We start from the raw sequence: 27,448 nt of genomic DNA on the forward strand, positions 1-27,448 counted from the left end.
GCCAATCGCAACTACACATCCCAGAATGCTCATCAGCATCTCTTGTCCCACCCTTCTCAGTCACCCTCCCTGCCGAAAGGCCGAAAGGAGTAAAATGGCTGCCACAGAGGCCGGGCCCGAACATTTTCGATGGCGATCGCCGCGCCTCCTGGTTTTGTACTGAGGTGGGCGGGCGGAAGGGCCTAGTTTCCCGGTGGAGCCGGGTAATTACGGAAAAGGTTTGGGAGGCATTTTGGGAGAAAAACAGATATTATGATCGGAGTTGGGGGTGTAGAAAGCGCCATTGTAAGAAAAGGAGATATTAGGTGTACGCAATGCAGGAGCGAGCACTAAAAAGATGGGTATGGGTCATTTTGGGCTGACGCAAGAGAAGGTTGTGGGGCGAACCCGTTAGTTAAGATGGGGGAGGGGAAGAAAAGATTGGGGGAAAGTCAAGACCGATCAGAGATTTCACCTCGAAATGGAGGTAGGGCACATAGTAAGAGGGAGGGAAAGCACTTGGTGAGCTCCCTGACCCATAGGGTATCTCATTTGGCAGTGTGAAGAGGAAGCAGATAGTAAATTGAGTACGAGGTTGGTGTTGATGGTTTTGGGGACTTGCATATTTCTGGGACAGGTCCCATTGATCAGATCACCGTTTGCCTGGGAAGAAGACATGGAAAGGAAGCATACCCTTACTTTTGTGGTATGTGATTGGTATGGAGGACAAGCTGAATTTGGGGTCTACTAGTCTGAAGGAGGTGGGTGGATGTCTTAATGTCTCTTGAGGACCCAGAATGAGGTTTGATTGGGAGCAAGAATTGGTAACCCAGTAATCTCCATATTTATAAAAATTGTAATTTAAAAAATCTAGAGGAAACTAATTTGTGGTTGAATAACTTTTGACAGAATTCTTAGTATGGCATTTTGTCAGGGCAGTGATTGTGGTGAGAAGGGGATTAGGACACAATATGGCCACAGAAGAAGCAAATACTGAGCACAGAAAGCTGCCTTGCATAAATCATATTGTTCAGTTTGTATGATTTATTTTTAGCTGAGGTTTTCAGGTCCCCACAGCCTATGTATCGTTATTTTTCCTAGATAAGCATGAGATCTTTTGTATGAAAAATGTTATTATAGTTAAGATGTGTAATAATAACAAATTATATAACAGGTTGACATGAGATGCAGCTTTGGTCAAAGATACTTCTGATATCTCAGTGTTGCATTAGCACAGCATATTTAATAATGAAGTATCAAATTATTGATAACTAAAAACTTGAAATGTTGAAACTGATTGGAAAGCCTAAAATGCTGATTAATATATAGTACTGTTAATAGGTGAAGGAGAGTCTTAGTAAATGGTTGGAATATCATGTCTTGAACAAGGTGAGAATGTTGGAATTCCAAATAAGCACTGAGTACAATGGGCAGATTTCTGTGTGGTCTTAACTTGAAATGCAGAAAGTGCAAAGTGGAGGGGCAAAATGTGGAAAGAGTAAAAGACAACTGGTCCACACAAACAAGCAAAGCCCCATCTGCGGGATGCAGTCAGCACACAAAACCATGCACCCCCTGGTCCACGGAAAAACCTCTCTCCACGGAACCAGTCCCTGGTGCCCAAAAGGTTGGGGACCTCTGCCTTGGAGGATCTTAAAGAAATACTACAGAGTAGTGCTGGAATGAATTTTTAGCAATGAAGTAACTGTTAATTAAGGAGTTGGATAATTGACTTGTTAGGTATATAAAATAAACATGGTTTGAAGCTTCTTACCTAGCTCTGTCATAGGATGAAAGGCTGGCAAATATCTACACATCTGCCAGATAATGGTTCGTTAAGCATAAAGAATTGAGAAATAAATCTGTTTGTAGCTAACATTTTTCCTCATTAAAGGTGAGAAAGTCAGGTGTTGAATATTTTCATAATTCAGGATTCAAGAAGAACCTTTTGCTCTCTTAGCTTTCAATGTTGAAGCTGTCCTCTCTCTACCAGTGATATCACAACTTCTTAGGCTTCATTCTCTTGACTTTCACAGGACTTTCAGGATATGCTGCTGTTTCTTGATGTTCATTTTTCTATAGGTATCTTTTTAAAAGAGAAATAGACCAAGCCTTGAGAAAACAATTGGGGAGAGGGATAAGCACATATTGGGAAGTTATGGGGAATTGCAAGATTTATAAAAATAGAGAAAATGCCTTTCATAAAAAAGTGGTATGGTAGAGGAAAATTTGATGGATGGATAGTTACAATAAGAAAGGATTAGTTGCTTCAGATACAGATATAGGAATGTGATAAATTAATCACTTAAGGGACCACGAGCACTGAAATTTATCTTCACTGTACATAAAAACTAATGCTTTTTCCCTTAATATATTTTATTTGATAATGGTCTGTTTAATCAATTGTGTTCTAGCAGCTTATCATGACATTATCATATTTAAGACAGTTGCTGTACATTGTACCAAGAATCTCCACTGAGATCCTATGTCAGTAGACTTATATATAAGACAATGAGTACTTTCGTTACTCATTGTGGCAAGGGGACACAACTTATGTTATCTTAAGGCCACCAAAATTTTGCATGGAATAGTGAGGGCCATACTTCAAAAGTGGGTATTTGTTTTGGGATGGCAGTTCAGGAGTTTCTGTGGGTGAAATGGCCTTAAACGGGTACAATTTTTTAAGTTATTCAGTCTAAAAAAGGGCAAGGTTTTTTTGCCCCAGTCACTCTGGGGAATTGTGGGGCCACCAGCTGAATAATTGAAGGGCATCGTTTTTTTCATACGTAACTGCTTTACAAAGCTAGAGCTTGTACATAAACAAGCAGGTAGTTTTTCTGCTTTGACTAAGTCTGTCTGGTTTAAAGTTGCCAACCTATGGATGTGTTTGATACTCTTTCCTAGTGATTTTCATCCACTTTGTTTGGCAAAAAATTGGCTCAGTGGGTTAGGACACTGAGCTTGTCGATCAGATGGTCGGCAGTTTGGCGGGTCAAATCCCGAGTGCCGCGTAACACAGTGAGCGCCTGTTACTCGTCCCAGCTTCTGCCAACCTAGCAGTTCGAAAGCACGTAAAAATGCAAGTAGAAAAATAGGGACCACTACGGTGGGAAGGTAACAGCGTTCCGTGCCAGCCACATGACCACGGAGACGTCCTTGGACAAGCGCTGGCTCTTCGGCTTTGAAACGGAGATGAGCACCGGCCCCTAGAGTCGGAAACGACTAGCACGCATGTGCGGGGGAACCTTTACCTTTACCTTAATTAAGAATATACTTTTTTAAAGGGAGGCAATAACTATAATTTCGTTCGCCTTATTGCTTTCATATTTATGAACAATCCAGATTCTGTTTTGAATGATGGATTTCAGGCAAGCTTTTGGGAAACTTCTGGCTTGAAGTTCAAATATCTGGTTTGAAGATCAAACATCTAGGAGTAACTTGGGCAAAACTGGGTAGTGGCATTCCCTCAGTTCTATAAAAATAGAAGAGCTTATAATACCAGTACTTAAATCTGGAATCTCATTAATCTCTTGTTCCTCTCAGCTTCTAGGATTTGTACCGCTGCAGACATGGAAGAGGAGAATCAGCGCTCGCCAGTCAGGGAGGGTTCTGCACATAGTGGTGAGAAGCCAGCCAGTGAACCTTCCCTCGATTCAGATTGGGACCAATCAGGCACCCTCTGTATTGGCCACGTTATCATTTTGGTAATAGCTGCTCTATTTATCAAGAGATTGTGGGATGGGGTGATGGATGGGGTGTTTCTTACTGGTGCAGCACAAAAACACACACACAGGGAAAGGGAACAAAAGAAACGGATTCATATAAGGGTAGTGCACAGAAAGTGATTTTGTTCAAAATTAATTTGCACTGCTACTGGTACAGACAATGTGGTGTTCTTTATGTAGTCACAGGTCTTTCTTTTAAATTTTGCAATAAACATAACTATTCCTTGTACTCTTGATCTTAGTGTTATCTGGGTGTCTATAAACAACATTTATAAAATATTTCTTTGTAACATGCCAGTAAGGTATTCTAGCACAGCAAAAATAAGCAGTAAACTAGAAAATGCCATGGCAATTGGAAGCCATCATGTCTCCTTATGATCTTAGAAAATCTAGGCATCGTCTTTCATTTTTTTCCACAAAATACTGTTCTGCATTTAAGAACTACTGAAAATTGAACTTGATAAGATGCTTTAGAAGCAGCTGGAGTTTTGTACCAGGAGCCTTATTTTGTTCTTTTTAGCATTGCTATTGCAGCATTAGGAATACCCCAATAGTAATTTTTAAGCCTCCTAAAAATTAAAAGGCAAACTTCAAGTTGCACAAAATAGGGGGTTGAGAACCTTATATTTCTTGAGTAAGATGACACTTCATTGCTGAATTGTATTGCAACAAAAGCAATAGTTAATATTAAATAGTTTTGTCACATGCAGCATCTAACATATTGCTCAGATTATCAAAGATGGAACAAATCTAGAGTTACTCATTTAAAATCCATTGAAACAAATGGAATTTTCAATAAAAAATAAACTTGTTTGAAAAAAAGGAAATGCAGTTTTGTTAGTCATGCTAACTGAACATTCATAGATTTCAGTTGGCTTGCTTTCTAAATTTGATTCAGTCTTGATCCAGGCAAACAGGTACGATATTTTCCTTTTTCTATTTTGTTACATTAAATAAAGGTGGGAAATAAATAGCTAGAATTATACAAATCTGAAAGCTAAAGCATAGGTGTATGTATAGATAGATAAGGTGGTTGCTCTATGATTTTCTTTTCCTAAAAACAGCAGTTCAAAGTATTTAAAGCAAGAACAGAGCAGCAGGAGCTATCAAGGAGGCTTTCAGTTCTCAAAGTAATGTTATTTTTGACCATTTATTTTACTAAATGTGAGTGATACTGAACCTACTCAGTGTGATGGCTGCTTTTGTCCATGGTAAATTAAATAGTAATAAATAGGTCCTAAAATTTTAACAATTCTAAGTTTAATTTACAAGATGGCACGACCATTGAAGGGCATGCTGATAACTCAGATTTAAAATTTTTAAAAAGCTAATTTTCAAAAAAGAAATAATTAATGTGGCAGCCACTTTAATTCCAAAAGGAAACTATTCCATAGTGTTGCTGCCGTATCTGAGAAACATTATTGCTTAGTTTCACCTCACCATCAGTTAGATTTTCATTAGGTAATTTTAAATTGAATGCGTGATTACATCTGTAGAATACAAAATATTTTAATAAACAGTCTTCTAAGAATACAAACAATAGCTTAATAACAGTGTCATTTCCATTGCATCTTGTATCGCAGCGCTCATTCTTTCTCTAAGGTAGGTTAACTGGGAAGGATACCAATCATAATCATCCAGTGACTTGATGGTAATTCAAATTTCCCTTGCTTTATTTTCAGTGTTTGAATCAGCATGCATGCAGCAGAGTCTTGTGGAATGTTTTGTAATAATTAGATTCGTAGATTCTTAAATTTTTAAGTGATTTCATCACTGTATATATCCTATTGAAATACAGGTGAATAATTAAATGTACACTTCCCCAACGTAATTTTAAAACGCATAAATTTTGTGCTGTTTTCTTCACATTGAGTTTCAACTCCCAGCAACCCTTTGCCTGAATAGCTATCATTTAAAAAAAAAGGACATATAGAGGGCAACATGCTGCCCATCTGTGCTTTGGAAGGTGCCTACTCCTGAGGATTATCATTTGAGTTTCTTTAATATAGTAGAAAGAGCTTTGTAGGCCCACTGGGGTCTATACTGAGTATACTGATAAATGTTTTGTCTTTAGTAATATATCTGCATTGTACCTAAAACATTCTGAATTTGGACTAAGTTACAAAGAATTTGTGAAGCCCATATGGCTCTTCTGTCACCTTTGTAGTTATTTGTGTTCTGTAAACAGCTACTCTATTACTGATGGGACTTCCAAAGCAGCACAGAATGGGCCTTTCTTGATGCAGTGATAAATAACTATTTACCTTTTTATACCAATTTTTATTAACGTTTACAGATACAAAGATGAAAAAACTAATGTAAACAAAAAATGGAGAGAAAAAATTAGTAAAAAAGAAAAATATATAAGAAATGACTTTCCCCCTTGGTCGTGACTAGTACAAACAATCTCAGTAATTTATCACCTCTAATTCTACTACAAAAGTTTAACCTTGATCATTAAACCAACTTAATATTCCTTTCTTTGTTTTTAACAATCTTGATTTTTAATTGCTCTAAACAGCATCCGAGAACTTTTATTTCCTTTCATTTTTTCTTTGTCTTTTCTCAGAAACGCCTTCAAAAGTGTAACATGTCTTTTTTGTAAAATCAAAATAAGAAAGTTATCCAAATCATTCTTCTGGTTTGCTCTTTATACATCCCTTTTAATTACTAAGATAGCTTGCTTCATTTGCAAATCCAGTGTAACATCTTTATGTCATATATTTGCTTTGAAACCATGCATTTTTCCCTTTTTTTTCTTTATCCCAGCTCAAGTGTGTATTTTTGTAATTTTTTAAAAAAATATAGCAACTGCCTTTTATGCAGGAAAAGAAATTTTGGAACAAAATCTCACTATACACTGTGTTACCTGGTTATATATCTGTGCCGTGCTGTCACTTTCCCCATTTAAAGACTTCTATCAAATGATTAGTTTTCAGTGTTAGTTTAATTTTTTTATGATCAAAAATTATTAGAACTAGAAATGGGCACCTGATTTTAACTCCATTTTAAAATGGAGCTTGTTTCCAGGTAACACATATATCTCTTTAGAAACAAGTCTTCCAGAGATGCATTCTCTCCAGATGTGGAGAGAATGCATCTCTGAAAGACTTGTTTCTAAAGAGATATATGTGTTACCTGGAAACAAGCTCCATTTTAAAAATGATCTTCTAACTAAACTTTTTAGAAACCTGTAATGAATGAAATGTGTCCATGTCGCAAGGTTTTTTAAGTACACCCAATGGGCTCAAAATACAAAAGAGCCAGTGAACACAGGCCCTAGTCAACACACACACACACAGCATTCACAAGCTATTACTCTGCACCATTATTCCATTCTTCCCTACTGCTTTTACTACTCCAACTAGTATTCCTTGTAATACAGGTAGTGCTTGACTTACAACTATTCATTTAGTGACCATTTTAAATTACAGGGGCACTTATGACTGTTGCAACATCCCCATGGTCATGTGTTCAAAATTTGGAAGATTGGCAACTGGCTCACATATATGATGGCTGCAGTGTCCTGGAATCATGTGGCCTGACAAGCAAAGTCAATGAGGAAGCCATTTAACAACCATGTTACTAATTTAACACTGCAGTGATTCATTTAAGAACTGACAAGAAAAGTTTTTAAATGGGGCAAAACTCATTTAACAACTGTCTCACCTAGCAATGGAAATTTGGGGCTCATTTGTGGTTGAAGTCAAGGATTACTTGTACTGCTAGAGAAAATTCTTTCTACCTACTTTATTCATAAACAAACCTATCTCCCACATACCACCACACCGGCTTGTCCTTAGCACAATTTTTATAGCCAATTGTCCTGCTGGCTGGGGAGATGTCTTAAAGAGACAGGGTGAAAGCAACACAGGTGCCAGCTATTTTCTGGACAGCCTGCCGGCTCACGGTCCTCAAAGCAGCTTTCAGACTGTCTTGGCATATGAAGACTCATGCTAAAAGGAATACCAAAAGGAACAGCTCTGCAGTCTTGAAGGAGTAGAGTAGATCAAATGGACTCAGACAATTTTGTGTCTAGATTAGGGATAAAGTTCAGTTCAAAGTTAATAGTATTAAGGCAGATTTTTTTGCTGCAAGCGTCTTGGCTATTAGAATTCATTTTTTTGCTGAATGGAACATATGGACTAGATTAGAACATAGAACATAAACCATAGAATAACAGTTGGAAGGAACCCAGCAGGAGACCCTATACCATTTCAGACAAATACTGGCCTGGTGCCTCTTCTTAAAAGTCTTCAGTGATGGGATACCTACAATTTCTGAAGGCAAGATATTTCATTGGTTGATTGTTCTCACCATTAGGAAATTTCTCCTTACTTCTAGATTGTTTCTTGTCTTTGCCTTCTGGTGCTTTGGAAAATAGGTTGACCCCCTCATCTTTGTGGCAGTTCCTCAGATATTGGAACACTGCTATCGTGTCTTTCCTTATCCTTTTTTTCACTAGACTAGACATGCCAATTCCCGCAACCATTCTTCAGATGTTTTAACCTCCAGCCCCCTATCATTGTTTTTCTCTGCACTCTTTCTAGAGTCTTTTTATATTGTGATGACCAAAACTGAATGCATTATTCCAAGTGTGGTCATACTAAAGCTTTGTAAAGCAGTACTAATACTCATGTGATCTTGATTCTATGCTTCCAGTACTGCAGCCTAGGATTGCATTGGCTTTTTTGGCTGCTGCCGTATGCTGTTCACTCATTTTTAAGCGATTGCCAAAATCCTTTTACGGTTACTGGTATTGAGCCAATTTTTACCTAGTCTGTACCCAGACAATTGGTTTTTCTTGCCTAAGTGTAAAACTTTACTTTTCTCTACATTGAATTTCATTTAGTTAGATAGGGTCCAGCATTCAAGTCTGTCAAGATCTATCTGGATCTTGAGCCTATCTTTTGGGGTGTTGGCTATTCCTGCCAGCTTAATGTCGTCTGCAAATTTGATGAGTTACCCTTTTATTCCCTCATCTAGATTGTTTTTGAAGATATTGAAGAGTACTGGGCCTAAAATGGAACCTTGGGGTACCCCACTGCTTACTTCCCTCCATGAGGATGTAGTTCCGTTAAGGACTACACGTTGAATACGGTTTGTCAGCCAGTTACAAGTCCATCTGGTGGTGGTGCTGTCTATCCCACATTTTTCTAGCTTACCAAGAAGTAGGTTGTGGTCTACTTTGTCAAATGCCTTACTTGAAATCTAAGTATACTATGTCCACAGCATTTCACTGAACCACTAATTTAGTCACTTTGAAATAAGATTTGTTTGGCATGATCTGTTTTTGACAAACCCATGTTGGCTTCTGGTTATAACTTTGTTTGCTTCTAGGTGTTTGAAGATTTGTTGCTTGATTATCTTTTCTAAGATCTTCCCAGGTATTGATGTCAGGCTGATTGGTCTATAGTTTCCTGGATCTTTTTTTTTCTTTTCTTTTTTGAAGATGGGTATCACATCAGCTGTTTTCCATTTCTGTTCAGTTGTAAAAGATCCAAGACTGATTGAAGATAAACTAAAAAAGAAAATTTTGGATTAGCCTTAGTTGCCTGAGCAAAGTTCCTATCACCTGTAACCAGATGAATGTTAATTTACAAGTCTGACTTTAATACAGATAGTCCTTGACTTACAATATTTGTTTAGTGACTATTCAAAGTTACAACTGCACTAAAAAAAAGTGACCTAGGATTGGTTTTTACATGACCGTTGCAGCATCCCCATGTTCACACGATCAAAATTTGGACATTTGGCAACTGGCATGTATTTATGACAGTTGAACTATCCCAGAGTCATGGGATCACCATTTGTATCCTTTATGGCTTGCCCATGACAAGCAAAGTTAATTGGAAAAGCCAGACTCTCTTTTAACAATAGCATGATTCACTGAACAGCTGTAGCGATTCACTTAACAACCATGGCAAAATGATTGTAAAATGGGCCAAAACTCACTTAACAACTGTCTAGCTTAGCAAGGGAAATTTTGAGTTAAATTGTGGTTGTAAGTCAGGGACTTACCGTAGAAGAATTTAACCATTTGTTTTTTATAACTCATAGTAGATTGTGTTTTTATGATGTTCCATTTCTTACATATATGTAAATTGTTATGATGTTCCATTCCTTATAATATATATGTAAATTTCAGTTCTGGTAGTTTCTTACAATAGCTGATGTTTGTTTTATAATTGTGTAAAAAGAACCTTAGGAATGAAAATGAGATTACTTGCTTATACCTTTTATTTATTTTGTGTGGTGGTTGTATAAGGTGCGTGCCCCTTTCAGCACTTGGCTCTCACACAATTCTTCCTTGTAGTGGTGTTCAGTAATCACTATAACAATATGTTGGTTATATTTAATTGAACGTTTGGCAATTGCCACATTTGATGTTTCACAGTAGCTGATAACTGTCTGTGTCTCCTGTCTTCACAGAAAGCTTTGCAGCAGGCTGTGGGCAGTGGCTTAGCAGGGGAACTGAAAGATCCGGCTAGTGAGAAAGGTACTAGAAGCCAGGATTGCAGGGTAGTATCGGCATCCGAGTTGTCTACCTACATCATTAGACTATCAGTAGAAGGCCATAGCGTTAGAGCTGTATCTGACATAAATTGTCAGCCCCTAGAAGGAAGTGCTTGTTGTATGCAGCCCACAGTCACTTATTTGTGAGATGAGCAATTATATAAATCAGTTTAATAATTCAATCTTTAAAATTAGATTTTTCCCCCCTCAATTACCACATTATCCTAGATCAGGGCTTTTCAATCTTGTTCACCCATTGTATCACTTTTAGGATATGGCAACATCCGAGTACCACCAGTCGCCTAGCAAGGTGTCAAAAACTTGATGACCACAAAAAAGGAAAAAAGTGATGGAAGTACAGGTAGTCCTCAACTTACAACAGTTCGCTTAGTGACGGTTCGAAGTTACAGTGGCACTGAAAAAAGTGCCCCCCAAGCCACAGCCAAGCAAGACACCTGCCTGCCCGCCTGGTGGCGCTCTTCCTCCTGTCTGAGGTTTTCATTGTTGTGAGCATTTCTGTTGAGGATTGGCAGCGGGGGTGGGGTGGGGGTGTTTGGTTTTTATCCCCCCCCCTTCTGCTGGGTGGTTGCAGCAGGTTTTGGTCACTTCACATGACCGTGGGACACTGTGGCCATCATAAATACGAATCAGTTGCCAAGCATCTGAATGTAAATTACAAGACCCTGGAGATGCTGCAACATTCCAGCTGATCGGCGCTTCTTCTGGGCTCAGCAGAAGTACCAGGATCAGCGCCGAGCTCCAGCTGGAGCCTGGTGCTGATCCTGGTGCTTCCACTGAGCCCTGACAGCCCTGCAGCTCCAGACATCTCTCGCTCAGGCTTGTGTGGTGCTGCCACCGGTTCAGCTCATTCCCCTCCCCTGCTACCACTTTTCTAGGATGGCCGCATACCACCTGCAAGGTGCCAACGTACCACAGGTGCTACCCGTACAACTGGTTGAAAAGCCCTGTCCTAGATATTCAAAAATTTAAAAAATTGTTTGATTTGTATCTGCATTTCTCAGTTTTTTCAGAATGCTTTCATCATGCCTCCCAAATCCAAAACAATCAAAATAGCAAATGTAGAATGCAGAACTGTGGTCCTCCAAATTTGCTAGATTTCAGTTCTTAGCATTTTTATCAAGCATGGCCATTGATGAAGAATGTGGATACAGATGCGTCTCTGGTGTAAAGGTGGATAATTTCTTTGAATGAAAGCCAATATATGAAGGCTTCGAGAAAAAACATGCCTGGCGGAGAGAGATGGGCTACCATCAGCAACTCTGTATAGGTAGTCCTTGACTTACAACCATTTGTTTAATGACCCTTTGAAGTTATAATGACACTAAAACCAGTGACTTATTGTTTTCACACTGTTGCAGCAGCTCCATGGTCACATGATAAAAATTTGGACACTTTCAACTGGCATGTATTTATGACTATTGCAGGGTCCCGGAGTCATGTGGTCACCTTTTGCAACTTTCTGACAAGTAAAACCAACGGGGAAGCCAGATTCACTTAAGAGCTCTACTTTGAAAGGTCATAAAGTGGGGCAAAACCCAACAACTCTCTTGCTCAGGAACAGAAATTTTGTGGTCATAAGTTGAGGACTACCTGCAATTGTTTTTATAACTTTCCCTACATGCTCAAAGCATTCCCATCTGCCACATTACCATTCTTACATAAAACAGACACTACTTTCTCTTTATAACAGATGACAAATAGAGATAATGTCTTATTTCAGGCCATTCAAGCAAATTTGTGACTGTCCATGGATTTGGGGGTCTCATACTTTTAATAGTAATTTAAAGGTCACTGAAAAATTAGGCATAACTAATTGCTGTTAAGCCATCTTGGTTCTTTTTTAAAAAATGCACAAAACCAAAAGGAAGATGCTTGTGTATATCTGAAACCCGCTGATTCATAGATTATGCAACACCAGCCTCCATTGATATTCTTAATATGCAGGCACCATTTATAATTATATATTATATGACAGTTGTATGATGACATACTGTAGTCCAGCAGTCCTCCACCTTTCCAGTTCTGCAGACTGGCAGCAGCGGTGGTGGCAAAAGGGGGGGGGGCAGGGGATGGTTTTGTGCACATGTATGCCACTTGCACAAATGGAGCTTCCCACACTTGCCTGCTGCTTGTGCCGCCTGGTTGCAAACAGGCTGCAGATCAGTAACTGTCTGCAGATCAAGGGTTGGGGACCTCTGCTCTAGTTGGTTATAAAATGTACACATTTTTTGTTTTCATTTTCAGATGCAGAATGTAAGTGCACAAGTCAAAATAAATGGTGTTGGAATTCTAGAACTGAAGGTTTTGGAGGAAACTGGCTGGGAGCTGGGGATTCCGCCTTGGCCTATGATAGAAATGGTCCAATGGGTGAGGTATGTTGCAATCTCATATGATTATTCATATTATAATGTAGAAAATATTGGTGAACCAAAAATATCTAATTGAAGAGCTTTACAAGTATCAGTCATTGCACAGAAATCCTTGATTTGAGTATAGGTATCCGTGACAAACAACCATTTGTTTAACAACCATTCAAAATTATGATGGTACTGAAATTATAAAACGTATAACTAATCTTCGAATCAACCCCGTGATTTTGTGATCAAAATTTGAACACTTGCCCACCAACATAAATTCATGATGGTTGCAGTGTCCTGGAATCACATGATCGCCATTTGTGACTTTCCCAGGAGGCTTCCAGCAAGCATATCATTCACTTAATGACCATGGTGATTTACTTAATGATTGCAATAAAAAGTTACAGTACCCATGCAACTTAATAAACTGTGTCATTTGGTGACAGATGCTCCAGTGCCAGTTGTGGTTGTAAGTCAAGGACTACCTGTATAGGCACTTCCATCCAAGTTTCATTTTCCAAATCACTGAATAGTGCACTTGTTATCTTTGGGCGGAAGGCTTCATTGTATAGCATATGGAGATGTTCTATGGTGAAATGATTTTTTTCATATTCACTTTTTTTCACCATAGAGGATATAGGGCAGGCATATCAAACTGCGGGTCTGCAGGCCGGATGCATCATGCCAGAACCGTGCCTACCCTATTGCCGGCAATGGGGGAAAAGTCACAATACATCTCGCGATGTCATGTGACATTGTGAGTTTGACATGCCTGATATAGGGGGTTCTGGTTTATTTTTGTTGCTGATGATGCCAATTTCCATTCTTTCAGGTTTTTCAGACTCCTTCCTCTGGTATAATGCCTGGCTTGGCTGGAATATTGAATTATCTAGACTGGCCATATCATATGCCCCAAGAAGTCGAGAGCTCCATAGATGCCCAGGCGGTTTAGTAAGTGAGAATCTTCTCAAGCTGCATTCTTGCAGGAAATGAAGTGCAGGATGCTACCGAAATTATCATATGAACTTCATTAACAGCTTGGAAATTAAACTGCTTTAAGAAACTCCAATAAACTGCCTGGAGGGCTGTGGTACCATTTAGAGGGCTATGGCTGATCATTAGTTTAAAATGTAATGAATTAAACATTGATATAATGGACCCATCTCCCCCCACCTCCCGACAAATGGACTGGAATTCCCATTATCTCAGCCTGCAGGTCCTATCTGTCTCATCTATCCATTATGGGAGTTACAGTCAGTAGAGTATCAGACTGGGGATAGGCTGTGATAGAATAACAATGCTTACCAAATAAATTCAGAAATGTGTGTTATATGAGTCAGGGCCATTTTAGAATTATTCTTGTATGGATAAAAGTAATATTGAAGAGGTGAAATGGCAACCCTGACAGCCTTCTAGAGACCCTTATAGATCTGGCTCATCTACATTCTGGACTGAAGTGCTTACAGCTTCTGCTGGGTGCATGATGTTTGTTTTATGCCATCTGTTAAGGGTTTATGTGGGTTGTAATTTTAAATAACTCCTTGTTTTGCAATATGCCTAGACTCAGCCTGGAGTCAGGTAGTGCCTAAATAAAACAAATAAATAATAAATAGATCTTGATACCAATACATGATTTTCTGCATTGGCAATTATAGTTTGAATGGAACACAGGACTGTACCTGGTATATTGTACAGGTAGTCCTCAAGATAGGACTGGTCACTTAATAGCAGTTCAAAGTTATGACAGACTTCCCAAAACCTACATATAATCTCCTTTTGAAGTTACAACTGCTGCAGTGCCCCCAGTCATTTGCCTTACGACTGATTGATTCCACCCACCTCTCTCCCCCCCCCCCATCCCGCCCTATTGAGACCTCACAGCGACTAGGCCTATTCCCCATGCCTCCTGGAAGCAGTTGACATTTTTAGAGTGCTGACAATTCCTAGCAGAAAGGGTGGCTGCTTTTAAAGCTTTTTGTCCTGATCAGCTGCTTGTTGGGAGGCTGCAAATCTCTTTTGAGTAGGCTTTGATGAACCAGCTGCCTGCAAAGGCAACAGTTTCAGGAGGAGCTTCCCAAAATCAGTCCCTCTCCTAGAAACCCACATTTCTTCAGTAAAGAAAACAGGAAAAAAAGCTGGGGGACAGCCTTGTTGATCTTTCTCCCCCCCCTCTCCCCCCAATCAGGTACTGAAATTAAACACTCTATTTCTACCCTCCAATCTCTGCCCTCCAATCTGTAAGTTAGTTAGCTTGATGAATAACACATGCAGCAAATGGCCAGCTGCTGCAGGAGGTGAGTCCTTGAAAAGCTGTCTCCTGCTTATCTGGCTACCTTTAGAAGGGAGCTAGAACTCCTCTAAAGCAGGAGGCAGGTGTTGTGCTCTAGCTGCTGAATTGAACACTGAAAGCAAAGTAAGTAACTTACAGATTTTGTTATCCTCTTTCCAGACATACAGTAAATTCAGCAAATTAGGTGGTTAAAAAGGGGTTGTGACTGATTGGGGAGAGACCCAGTTCACAAGTGTGGTTTCATTACCCAAATACAGAGCTTGTTTGAAAGCCTCTCTGGCTTTGGAACGTGATGTTGGGCTCTGATTTAGCTGGGCTCTTCCCCACTATTGGGCTGATTTTAACCTTGCAAAGTTTTTGCTGCTTGTCTGCCTCCTTTATGGACCCAGCTACCCCCCCAAAAATAAAAAAAATAAGGTACCCTCTACCCAGCTTAACAGTCTGCATGTTTGTTTAATGGGGGCATCAGGGAGAGCAGAGAACGGGGTTGTTAATCAAGACTCTCTCACTTAACAGCTACCCCCTATAATGGACAGACTTTATTTTAGTTGTAATTGAAGACTACCTGTACTATGATCTTAGGAATTTCAACCAAAGTTAAAAACTCATTGAAGCACTTCCTAGATATGCCCTGAGATGCCTAACCAATGTTATTCTTCAGGTGTACTATACTATTTAAAAGTCATTTATGAAAGTTGCTCAAAATTTAATGCCTTCCACATGGCAAATTTCAGAATTTCTGACTATTGGCTAGTCTGGCAATTGCTATGAGAATTACAGCTTGAAACATCTGGGTTGTTTCTCTTCCCTTCTAGGTGTTGATTCTGATTAGGTTAAGAACCTGGGTGTTAGGTTCTGATATGGAAGATTTAATATCTTTTTAAAATCTGGGTTTGCAGAGTGGGCATCCTAGTCACTGAAAGGGAAAAATACTTTAGACAACTGCTTTTGAAAAGAACACGGCTGGAGATGTTGATTTGCTGAATCGACTGCCATGTTATGATGGAAAGTAATTTAGGTTGCAATTGCTTGCTTGCAGTTGGTTTTATGACCACAGTCTTTATAAATCACTGTTAAATGATTTGTGTAGCTGATACAACACCAGTTAGAAGAAAAGCCAAGAGAAACTGGTTAGAAAATCTGTGATCAGGACCATCTTACAGATTTGTTTTTAATTTTTATCTGTTTGTATCATTCCTGAATTATTTTTACAAGTAGCTCAAGACAGTGAACATATCTAACACTTCTTCCTTCAGTTTTCCCTACAACAACAACCTTGTGAGGTGAGTTGGGCTGAGGGAGGCTGACTGGCCCAAGGTTACACAGATTGCTTTCATGGCTAAGGCAGGACTTGAATTCATGGTCTCCTCACTTTTAGCCTAGTGTCTTAACCAGTAGAGCAAACTGTCTCTCACTAGTTAGAGTGCACTGTTCTTTGTAATCTGTTCTTGTTTGGTAGTAGCAGCAACATGGTCTAAAACAGTGTTTTTAAAAGTTGGCATCTTTAAAATGTGTGGGTTTCCACTCCCATGTTTTCCAGGGAATTTTGGGAATGGGAAGTCCACACATCTTATTTTTGAAAAACACTGATTTAAAGGGAGAGTAATAATTACAAGTCCTGATATACAGATCTTGATTTCAATTTCACAAGATGCTCAGGGAAACACAAGGAAGCTGAAAGACTGACATAAATCTGCATTGCCTTATTACTTTGTTGGTGAAGTTCTGATTCTGCCATCTGTTAACTTCAGATGCTCATTGTTTCTTCACTCTAGCAGCTTCATTGCCTCTTGCTTTCTTGGATCTGAAGAAGCCACAGATCCCAGCTAGTTATTATATCCAACTATGTCTTACTTAGGAGAAATGTTCCAGGATGCTGTTGGCTGCAAATCCTAATCCTGAAGGCAGAAGTAATGGAGGAAGGAGATAGTTGTTAAGTACACAAAATCAAAATATCTGATTTGGCCTGTAGAGATCAATGATGATGTAGCTGTAAATTGATCCAGCTAATAAAATTTACAAAATGCTGCTCTTGGTAACTTTATGCAAAGTAATGCATAAGTTCCTATTTCAGACTTGGCATTACACTAAGGCTACTGTGTGTGCTAGGATTTTATGTTATAAAGGGTTTCTACCTTTTGAAATTTTTAAGGATTAAAGGCTAGAAAACAGTTCAAGTTCCACCCTTAGCCATGAAAATCAGCTGGGTGACTGGGCCAGTTACTCTCAGCCCACACCACACAACAGGGTTGTTGTGGAGAAAATAGGAAGAGAAAGGTATGTTACATATGTTATGGCCTTGAGTTGTTTGTAAAAATAATAAAGTGGGGTACAAATAAAATAAACATGGGCTCTCTGAAAGGACAAATAGATGGAATATCCTAATTTTCTTTATTTCTCAACAGCGGTGATGAAGATATAGAAGAAGTGGAGCTGGTGGCTGAAGTGCGACTAGAGGACATTGGTGCTCTGTCAGGCATCTCCAGAAGAAACCTGTCCTGGAGGAGGCAGAAGGCTGGTGTGTGGGTGTGCTTGTGTATGCATATGCAAATGAAGATAGAAATACAGATAGCTCTTGACTTACGCCTGGTTGCTTACTGACCATTCAAAGTTACAACAGACTTCTCAGGAGTACATATGATACCGTTCCAAAGTTCTCATAACCATTCTCATCCCCTGTCATGTGGCTGCATTTTGGGTGTATTTTTGGCCCGTATTTTTGGTCATTTGCAGTGTCCTGTTGTCACATTTCCTTATTTTACAACATTAACCTGATAATTCCAGTTTTGGGGTAAACTAGCCCATAGCAAACCATTGGCTCATTTTATGACCCTTTGCTTTACCACTATAGCAGTTGCTTAATGACTGCAAAAAAAAAAAGTAAAAGTGGATGTTGACCAGCTTTATGATTATTGTGATGAGTACGCTTTGTTTTGGTTAAAAGTCACAGACTACCTGTATGGGCAAAAAAGAAAGGGAGAAATCTTCAAGCCTTGTGTTCCCTTGTGTTCAACATATCTGGAGTCAACAATTTTATATTATGGTCAGGGAAACTGGGTTGGCAAGCCTAGCAGTGAGATACAAAATGTGTTACTTTTTCGGTCCCTTTCTCCAGTTCTGAATTGTGTATGTTTTCATATAAGAAGCTAAATTTTCAAATACAGGTAATCCTCAACTTATACCCACAATTGAGCCAAAATTTCCATTGCTAAGCAAGTCTACTGTTAAGTGAGTCCTGCCCCATTTTACAATCTTTATTATACAAGTTAAGTGAATCACTACAGTTGTTCGGTTGTTAAATGAATCTGGCTTCCGTATTAACTCTGCTTGTCAGAGGGTCGCAAAAGTGATCACATAATCCTGGGACACTGCAGCTGTCATAAATACATGGCAGATATCAAACATCTTAATTTTGATTATGTGAACACGGGGATGCTGCAATGGTAAAGGTGAAAAATGGTCATAAGTCACATATTTAGTTTTGTAAATTCAAATGGTTACTAAATGAATAAGTCAAGGACTAACTGTATATTTAGCCCAGATTTTTATTTTTTTACATGGGAAATCTTCCAAAAATACACAGATGTTCTGACCCTGGTCCCTCTACTTTCCCTGCCTGCCAGCCTAGAATCTGAAACATCTGGTGAGAGGCTCTGCAGTAACACTAAGTCCTATTGCTGCTTAATCCAAGAATTAGTTTGTCAGAAATTTAGATTTAGGCTGTCATGTTTAGGAGCAGCTTGTTTAATGGACTAATAGAACACAACAACCTTCACCAATGTGGTGCCTTTTAGTACTGTTAGACTTACTAATGTTTAAGAAACAAGTTATAAGAGTTTATTTCTCTTATAATGCAGATTTCTTTTTAAAATGAATTTGGTGTGTTTCTGATAACTTCATTTGCTTTTACAGCTTGCCTTGGATCATCTGCCCCCTGCTGGAGAGGAAGCAGAGCCTCCCAAATTGGTCACCCCTCTGTTTCAGAGCAACCCTATGTTCTAGACCCACATAGAATTCTCCCTGTGCATAGAACAGACAGGGCTACTTGGACTTCTGATTTAGAAAGAAGCGAGGTTTTGCAGTCCCCTAAAGCAGACAGGACTTCTTCACCCTGTTTGGCCATGACTTTGGGAATTGGCATGGGAGTTTCCACTGGGGGACAACAACGTCCACAAAGTGCTGCTGGTCGAGAGTCTGAATCTCAGCAACGGTCCCAGCCACCACCTGGTAGCTCCCTGGATAAGGCTGATTCCAGCACCTCTTCTTCATCCTCTTGCTCTTCATCCTCTTCTTCCATGTCCTGCCATCAAGGGCTGCCTGGTGAAGATGGTGGTTCCTCAAATCCGTGCCCCCCCATTCATTCCCCAGACTTAGATATTTATGATCCTTTCCACCCTACGGATGAAGATAATCTCAATGGTGATTTTGGCTTTGGGGATTCTCCCCATAAAGAAGCAGAGGGTGGGCGGCATGACCAGAAATACGATCCCTTTGATCCCACAGGCTCCAACCCCAGCTCCTCTATTAGTACCCCTTCACCGGAGGAGGAAGAGGAGGAGGAGGAGGAGGAGGATGTAGATGATGACCATGACCAGCAGCCCCCAGATATGTCACATAGCATCAGTCGCATTTCAGAAACATTGGCTGGAATCTATGATGAAAACAGCTTGAGCCAAGATTTCCCAAGCTCAGAGAAAGGGCAAGAAGATTCAGAACCAGAAACAGAACCTAGCAGAGGCTATGCGACTGAGGCAACATGCCCTACTGAGACTTCTGAGGGCAAAGGGCTTCCTGGTGCTGATTCCACCCTGCCTGAGGAGCTACCCTCAGATCAGGGAGACTCTAAAGCTCCAGAGCCATGTCGCCGGGTTTTTGTTGTTGACTTGGCTCCCAAAGGACGCCTGGATGCTGAAGCCAAGACCCCACTGGAAGGGAAGGTCTCCTTAGAGGTAGTGACCGTTGGAAATGCTAAGCTGAGAGGTGGAGAGAAAATGTCAAAAGCAGGTGGACATCCTCGGGCTGGGCGCAGATCGTCAGTGGAATGGGATGGAAGCGGTGGCGGTGAATCAGAAATTGAAGAAGGTGAGATTGTCCAGCCAGAGGATGAGCGGTATAGTCCCATTCGATTGTTTCGAAGTAGATGCCGGCCAGCTGAGCCACGAACTCTCCGGGTAGTGGAAGGAGATGATTTTCTATCATTGCATGCAGACTCTGATGAGGAAGGAGCTTTACAGATTGATTTTAATGAAAACCAGCCAGATCCTCGTTGGAAAGGTGTGGATTTGAGACGGAAAATCCTAACCCAGCGGCGAGAACGCTATCAAGCTCCATCACCTCTGCCTCCTCCACCACCTCCACCTGCCCCCAAACGCCCTGCCTCCAAAGCTCACTCTGGTTCTAGTTCTGGTTCATGTAAAAAATCAAAAAGAGAACGCAAAAGATCAAGAGAATGCAAGGCATCGAAAACCAAGGAGGCCTATGGCTCTTCCTGGAACCCAAAGAAGAAATCAAAATCACGCTCAAAATCCAAAGAGCGTCGACATTCACACCACAGGACCTCGAGGTCCCGCTCACACCACCGAACGTCTCGCTCCTGGTCCCCTTCAATTAGCACCAGCCTGTCTGCTGTTGGATCTTCACATACTTCAGCTGAGCGGCACAAAAGCCGGCGATCTAAGTCAAAGGAGAAACGCCGTGGCCATCGTTCTCGGTCACGTAGCAGCAGCCGTGCTCATCGCAGTAGGCACAAAGACAAGCATCGTGGGGAAGGTGGCAGAAAAAAGAAGAAGCGCTCTCAGTCTCGCTCACGTGAGAAGCATCTCTCCCATCGGTTATCTAAAGACAAAGAGCGAGAGGTCCACCTTTTGGAGGAACCCAAGCCTGAAAAGGCCTTGACAGAACGACGGAGAGATGCGAGAACTGTGGTGCCACCTTCAATCCAGGATCTCAATGACAATGATCTCTTCACTATCAAAAGGACCATTACTGTCAACCAGCAGGAGAAAATGGAGGCACTTTTGGAGACACCAGAGAGTGCTAAGAGAGAGGTGCTTTATGATTCTGAGGGCATGAGCTTTGATGCTTGCTTTTCCGATCGTGAGCCTGCTGAAGAATCCAAATCTAATGCAATGCGGCTAAATACTAAGGAGGATGCAGTTCCATCACGTAAAGATAAAAGGCCTGAGGAGGATACCAAACAAAAGATAAGCAAGGAAAAGGAACGCAAGAGACCCTATCTAGAGGACCGCCCAGCTGCCCGAGAGAAATACAAAAAAAAGCTGAAGGAGGGGCCTCCTAGTTCCGAGCAGCAAGAATTACCCAAGATAGAAAAAAAACCCAGAACTGACAGAGACAAAACAGGGAAAAAGATGAAAGCTGGAAGTCACAAAGAGAGTAGCAAGCTGGGATCAGGTCGGAAAGTGAAGCTCCAGTCCAAGGTAGCTGTATTAATCCGGGAAGGGGTGAGTAGCACAACATCAGTAAAAGAAATGGGTTCTATTGGTGTAAAGTTCAGCAGAGACAAGGAGAGCCGCTCACCATTCCTCAAATCAGAGGAGAAGGTGTTAATGGTTGGGGCACCAGCAGCAGGCCAAGGTGAAATGACTGATGTCAAAGAACAAGGCTTCAAGCCCAAAAAAGTCAAAGGGCTAAAAGCCAAAATGGGGGTGAAGAAACTGAAGGGCATCAAGCAAAAGGGTGCCTCAGAGCCCAAGAAAAAGAAGAAACTCAAAGTGAAGACTGGGCTGAAGAAATCCAAAGCTGATAGTTGCAGCCAGGGTGCAATCAGCCCTTTGAGGGTGAAGGAGGAGCCTTCATGGTCTGGTTCAGAAAAATCAGGGGGCACAGCCAAGCCACCAAGTCCTCAACCGTTGGCCCCAGGCCAGGAACTCACACCTGATTCCCAGACAGTGGACAGCAGCTGTAAGACACCTGATGTCTCCTTCCTTCCTGAGGATCCCCCTGTTGAGCAGCCCAGGGTGCCAGCTGATGAACCAGAAGCAGACAGCTTGTCTGAACCCAAAGAGGAACAGCCACTGCAGCAGCCACCCCATCCTCCCCGTAGTTTGCCCCAACCCCCTGCTCCTATGTCATGGAATCTGCAGGGGGGGGTGGACTGCACTAGTGGTGTATTGGCATGTAGGTATCATCGTGGTGGTGTGTATGTTGTGTATGTGTTGGGGGAGATTCTGTTATGTGGGGGTTTGGGTGGAGGGGGATCCCAGTTTATTGCAGGTAAGGTTATAGTGTGATTCTACAAATCTCAGACCAAGTAAAGTGTTCCAAAAATAACATTCCTTTTTTTTAAAAGGGGAGTTTTATATTGTGGGTTTATTTGGATTTCAGCTGATTGATAAAATTCAGTCCAGGCTTGGGTATTGGTTGCTGTTGATTCTGACCAAGTGTTTTTTGCTATCTGGAAAATCCCTGAAATATAAGCTTAGGAATCTGCACTGGGAATCCAGTTGTCAAGATGAATTACAAGTTAAGGAGAAAGTTACTAAGTACTTCTTTCTTCTTACCATCTTTATAACACTTCAGTATTGAGTGCCTTTTTCGGAATGTAGTTTTGACAATGGTGGGTGCAGAGCTCCCTGTGATGGAAACTGAACTAAGAAATAGTTGGTTTTTGTTTGCAGAATAGCGTGATCATTATTAAGGTATAAATCTTTGTGAAGTATGATATTCAGAGGATCTCCCAGTATCCTTAATGATATTCTTGAAACCTACTGGATGAGATTGACAGGCTGCCATGCTGGGAACAGGGTGGCTAATAGGGATATACAGCACTTTGAATGCAAACATGCTTCACAGAGGATGTGAACATTGACAGCTCAGTTGTGGGCACCTTTTCCTGGGCTTGCATGTTGTTTGCGTAATTCCTCCTCTTCCCCCAAACATATGAGAATTAAGGAAGCCCACCCATGCCTGTTCCAAAGCAACTTTCTTGCCTGTTGTTGATATCTCTTTAATTCAGGCGAGTATTCTCTTAGGATCATGCTGCTAACATGATTTTATGAAAAGATACATATTTTTTAAAGGAAAAAAAATCATATGCTGATAAATGTGGTTACAATCTTACCCAATGACAAGTCTTGCAATCTTGCTTTCCAAGCTGAGGATAGGGCAAATTAAAGCATACAGTCTGAGATGTGGTATTTGTGGCAATGGGCTATAAACAAATATAAATAAAATAATAAATGTCCTGCCATGGCTGTAATTTGTATTTCAAAATGTAGTCTGAGATGGGGCATAGGCACTTAATTATCTGCTTTCCACTTCCATGCTTGGGAACCTTTGTCTAAGACTCTTGTGTTTTACTTAGTGACTGCCCTGCTCTTCAAGATGGAAGAGGCCAATCTTGCAAGCCGGGCAAAAGCCCAGGAACTCATTCAAGCAACTAATCAGGTAATCACAAATTCTGAGGTTTGCATTATTGACTATGAATGGCCTGGTTGCAAAGTGTGTTCACAGCAACTAGCAGGGTTGGTTTGTTTTGGGGGTTTTTTTGGTTCTCTACTCTCAAATTCCTGAAAGATCAGGTTCCGGTGGTGGTTTCCCTTCAAATTTTGATAAGGTTTCTAGAACATATGTACCATTTTGTAATAATATGGTGCTAATTGTTGGAGGTTTCATCAGAAATTGCTGTGCTAGAAACCTTTACAAAAAACTGATGTGAGATTCTCAAGGATGTGTGAATTCATCTTGACACAGACAAGGCTGGCACAATGGGGGGCGTGGAGGGAGGAGGGAGAGGGGAGGCAGCTTCAAAGCCCAGCATGCTGTGTATTGCATTTCCCTGTACAAGCAAACCTGCTGTCTGACACCAAGGTTGGCACCCTGAGAACAGAGAACATCTGGTTACCTTATCTTATGTTTAATGCTTTTTTTTTTCTGGTTCTCATGGCTGCAGGGACAAGTTTAGAAACCTGTGGGTGTATCTTTCCCTTAAAGCTTACACGAAATAGGCCTTGGCATTGATCCACTGCTGAGGGATCAGCTTTTATCTAGAATAACAATTTCCCCACACTTCCTAATTGGCCACATAATGATCTCTATGGCTTCACGTGTTTTCTGAAACTTAAAGAGAAAAACATTTATGTAATTTGAAAAAATCCTTCTTTTGAAACCAATATACATGCAAAAGTTGGATTAATAAATTATTTTAAAATATAATAAATACACTATTATTATTAGTCTTGCAAACCAGTCTTTTTGCAGGATACTGACTGGACAAGGTTGTTGTCAGATACTTTTTTACTTTGAACTACAAGAATACCCTTCTTTTCCAGATAAAAACATGAAGCACTATGGTAAATGTAAATTGCAGAAATTCTCCTTGTAATTATATGGCATTCTGGAACTGTTTCAGAATTAAACTCTCCTTAATAGTTCTCAACAGAAGTTATAAAATATACATTTCTTTTCCCTTTCCTTTGAAATCAGAATTGTGGTCAGAATTTGATATTAACAAATACACATACATGGAAAGAAGGAAAGGACTCCTTTCGAATTTTATTCTGCTAGTCGTCAAACGCTCATCTCCGTTTTGAGGCCTTTGAGCCAAGGTTGTCCAAAAACGTTTCTGTGGCCATGTGGCCAGCATGACATCACAGAATGCTGTTAACCTTGCCCACCCGTGTGAAAACTCTCTACTTGCATTTACATGCTTTTGAACTTCTAGATGGGCAGGAGCATAAGTACATGGATGTTGGAGGAATTTTCAACATGAAGGATTCCATGTTAAGAGTTAGATTTATTAAACAACCTGAAAGCATATTATCAGGATGAGGATAGAGCATCTAGAATCCTTCACCATTGACCATATTAGCAGCTGCTAGGATTTGCACCAGCAACATTTGGAAGATTGCTGGTTCTCCCTTCCTTTCCCCCAGCTATAACTTCAAAATAAATGTCAACTCGTTGTGCCCAATGGGATCTTGCACACCCAGAGAAGGGAGCTCACAGGTTATGGTGACTTTCCTGTATATAGGCAAGTAGAGCCATTTACCTGCTAGTTTCAATGAGATTATATTATGAGATTATAATATTCTGCTCTACATTATGAAAAATTGAAAATACGGAATACGTTACAGTAATTGTGTAGCACGCCAAGAATTTTATTTGTCTCAATACCAAGCCAAGCCATTTTAACCATGTTTTGTTTACTCTCTTATTCCAGATCTTGACCCACACCAAGCCCTCAGCTTCCTTAGCTCCTCCTCAGCCACCGGCACCACCCACTCATCCGCCTGCGTCACACCTAGCTGTCCCACCCATTTCCTACCACTTGCAAGGATCAATGCCTCTAGGAGGTTGTGGTTCAACTCCTAGCACTCCTACAGGGGTATTGCCAGGAACTTTGAGCCAGGCTTCAGCAGGTCCTCCTTCTGCTGGCATTTTTGCTTCTTCCTCTGGCACCGATTTGGGCAGCACCAGTTCTGAAGGACGCGGAGACAGCGATAAGGTAAAAGTCTTTGGAGTGAGACACCGATCTTTTCACACTTACTATGCAGATCAGTTAAGAACTCTCATCTCTCTCCATGTCTAGACTGGGGGAAAATGGACAGCAGAGCAGTGACTGCTCTGTTGCTAGAATCTGCTGTAGCAGAGGTGCACAATGCGAGCCTTCAGGGCAACATGTCTCTCCACCTTCCCTCATAGGCTTGCTTGCAACTTCCAGAATCCTGAAAAGGATTTTCAGGTGATTAAAGGGAAAAAGTATTAAATGCATGGACATTAATTACGAATGCTTTAGTTTTCAATTAAATGTGAATTAAATTTAGTTTTTGTCCATGTTTCCTCCAAGCCTCATCCGTTTTTTTCTCTAGAACCTACTACACTTAGCCCGAGAAAAGTAATGCATCCCTGCACTTGATACAGGAACCACTGACTCTGCTGCAAGATCTCTCTTTGGGATCATAATCACATTGTAAAACTATATGTGAAAGAGGTCAGACGATTGCCAGACTTTGGGCTTGGAGCAAAGAAAGCCAGAGCTCTGTTTTCTAGCTGGTCAACTTTGGAATCTTGCTACTGGGGACTGACAAGCTTTCGTGCTTTGCTGTCACATTACCTTATTTCTCCTGTACTGACTTCCTTCAACTGCCTTGCCTGTGTTCCCTGCAGTACCTGAAAAAACTTCACACCCAAGAGCGAGCGGTGGAGGAAGTCAAGCTAGCCATCAAGCCCTATTACCAGAAAAAGGAGATCACCAAGGAAGAATACAAGGACATCCTGCGCAAAGCTGTCCACAAGGTAAAGCAGTTGGCATGATAGAGGAAGGAAACGAGCAAAAATGTGACAGCAGGGAGGACAGAGTATTATGGAAATCACTTTCTTTTCTTTCTCCTTCTCCCTCCGCTCCCTTTTAGATCTGCCACAGCAAGAGTGGTGAAATCAACCCTGTCAAGGTGAATAACTTAGTGAAGGCCTATGTCCAGAGGTACAAGTACTTTCGAAAACATGGACGGAAGATGGATGAAGAGCAGAGGCCTCCCAAGGAAATGGGGGGACCGGACAAATCTGGCTTGCCCATGCCCCCGCTCTGATCTCCTCTGAAGGAAAAAAATAATAATCACAGCAGCCCTTCTTTGTGCAAATTGGCTTGGCTGAGCTCCCCAGCCCTTTCCCTATCACTGTGTGGGGAAAGTGGAAAGGGAGTTGGAGCAATACCTTTTGTTTTGGAGGGGTGGCATTTGTAGAGTACAGTTCTTGTGCATCTGCTACCTGCCCTGGAAATCTTTCCCTTGCCTTTCCTTAATACTTTCACAGATTTGGCCACAAGACTGACTTGTGTTTTGCTCTGTAAATACCGATGGCAGAGAATGGGGCTAATTTTAATTTTCATCACTCTCAAGCACCCATGATACCTATGGGTGGATGTTATTCCTCTGACACGCCTAGTTTTTACTCATTTAGCATGTTTTTGATTTGATGGTGTTATCTTTGCCCTCTCTCGTCAATGGTCATGAAATGGCAGCACCATGGTTGACGTACAGATGGCAGTTTCCTGTCATCCTGGACAGGCAAACACCCCTTATTTTCTGCTTCCAATTGTAAGTTTGTCTGTCATACTCTTTCCCACCCTGTTTATCTTCATAAAACTGCATTTAGCCATCTAAACTGGGCATTGTCTCCGTGATCTTTTTGCAATGTGATTTATATCGCTTTCTTTCCCAGGCAAGTGGATTGCATTTGTAATTATCATTATGAGTGTTTTCTCTCTCTCCAAATTATGCCTGTTTGATGGCTACTGAGTAGACACTAACTTCTTTGCAGGGTGCAAAGAAGGACTTGGCATGCTTTTAAAGCTTTAAGTGCCACCATGCTATTTCATGTAAAATTTCAAACATCAATTTTTCTTAGGCTTAAAAGTGCCAAAAATCTCATGTAGTGTTACATGACAATAGAGTGGGTTTCTGAGGGATTTTAATTTAAACAATTTGGCACAGACATACAGTGAAACCTCAACATAGATCTCTATTTTACCAGTTATAGAGACAGATTAGATTTCTGTTGAGACGTCAACCCAAAACAACAGATTAAGTCCAGGGCGCCCA

The 27,448-nt window shown here is 40.8% G+C and overlaps 1 protein-coding gene across 4 annotated transcripts; it reads left to right on the plus strand.

The window, feature by feature from the left end:
- SCAF1 (SR-related CTD associated factor 1) lies at nt 1-27,011 on the plus strand. 4 transcript variants are annotated; one of them, XM_081344745.1, is made up of 12 exons: nt 84-164; nt 617-685; nt 3,523-3,683; nt 10,137-10,203; nt 12,486-12,613; nt 13,431-13,549; nt 17,294-17,406; nt 18,801-22,025; nt 23,212-23,294; nt 25,069-25,353; nt 26,016-26,144; nt 26,261-27,011. In XM_081344745.1, exons 3-12 carry the CDS (start codon nt 3,549-3,551, stop codon nt 26,435-26,437), a joined length of 4,461 nt encoding a protein of 1,486 aa, XP_081200871.1. In that variant the 5' UTR covers nt 84-164; nt 617-685; nt 3,523-3,548; the 3' UTR covers nt 26,438-27,011. The 4 variants fall into 4 exon arrangements, with proteins under 4 accessions (XP_081200869.1, XP_081200868.1, XP_081200871.1 ...); XM_081344744.1 differs by having other exon boundaries at nt 123-203; XM_081344743.1 differs by lacking the exon at nt 617-685 and having other exon boundaries at nt 1-164.
- Nucleotides 27,012-27,448: the final 437 nt, after the last annotated feature.

This window comes from Vipera berus, assembly GCF_964194415.1.
Source record: "Vipera berus genome assembly, chromosome: Z".
NCBI classification, from domain to species: Eukaryota; Metazoa; Chordata; class Lepidosauria; order Squamata; family Viperidae; genus Vipera; species Vipera berus.

What these genes read in the sequence shown, in the direction of transcription:
- SCAF1 (XM_081344743.1), top strand. Translation starts at nt 3,549, where the DNA reads ATGGAAGAGGAGAATCAGCGCTCGCCAGTCAGGGAGGGTTCTGCACAT. An exon ending in CACTAGTGGTGTATTGGCAT is followed by an intron (nt 22,026 to 23,211) that starts GTAGGTATCATC and finishes TGTTTTACTTAG; the next exon opens with TGACTGCCCTGCTCTTCAAG. An exon ending in TCATTCAAGCAACTAATCAG is followed by an intron (nt 23,295 to 25,068) that starts GTAATCACAAAT and finishes CTCTTATTCCAG; the next exon opens with ATCTTGACCCACACCAAGCC.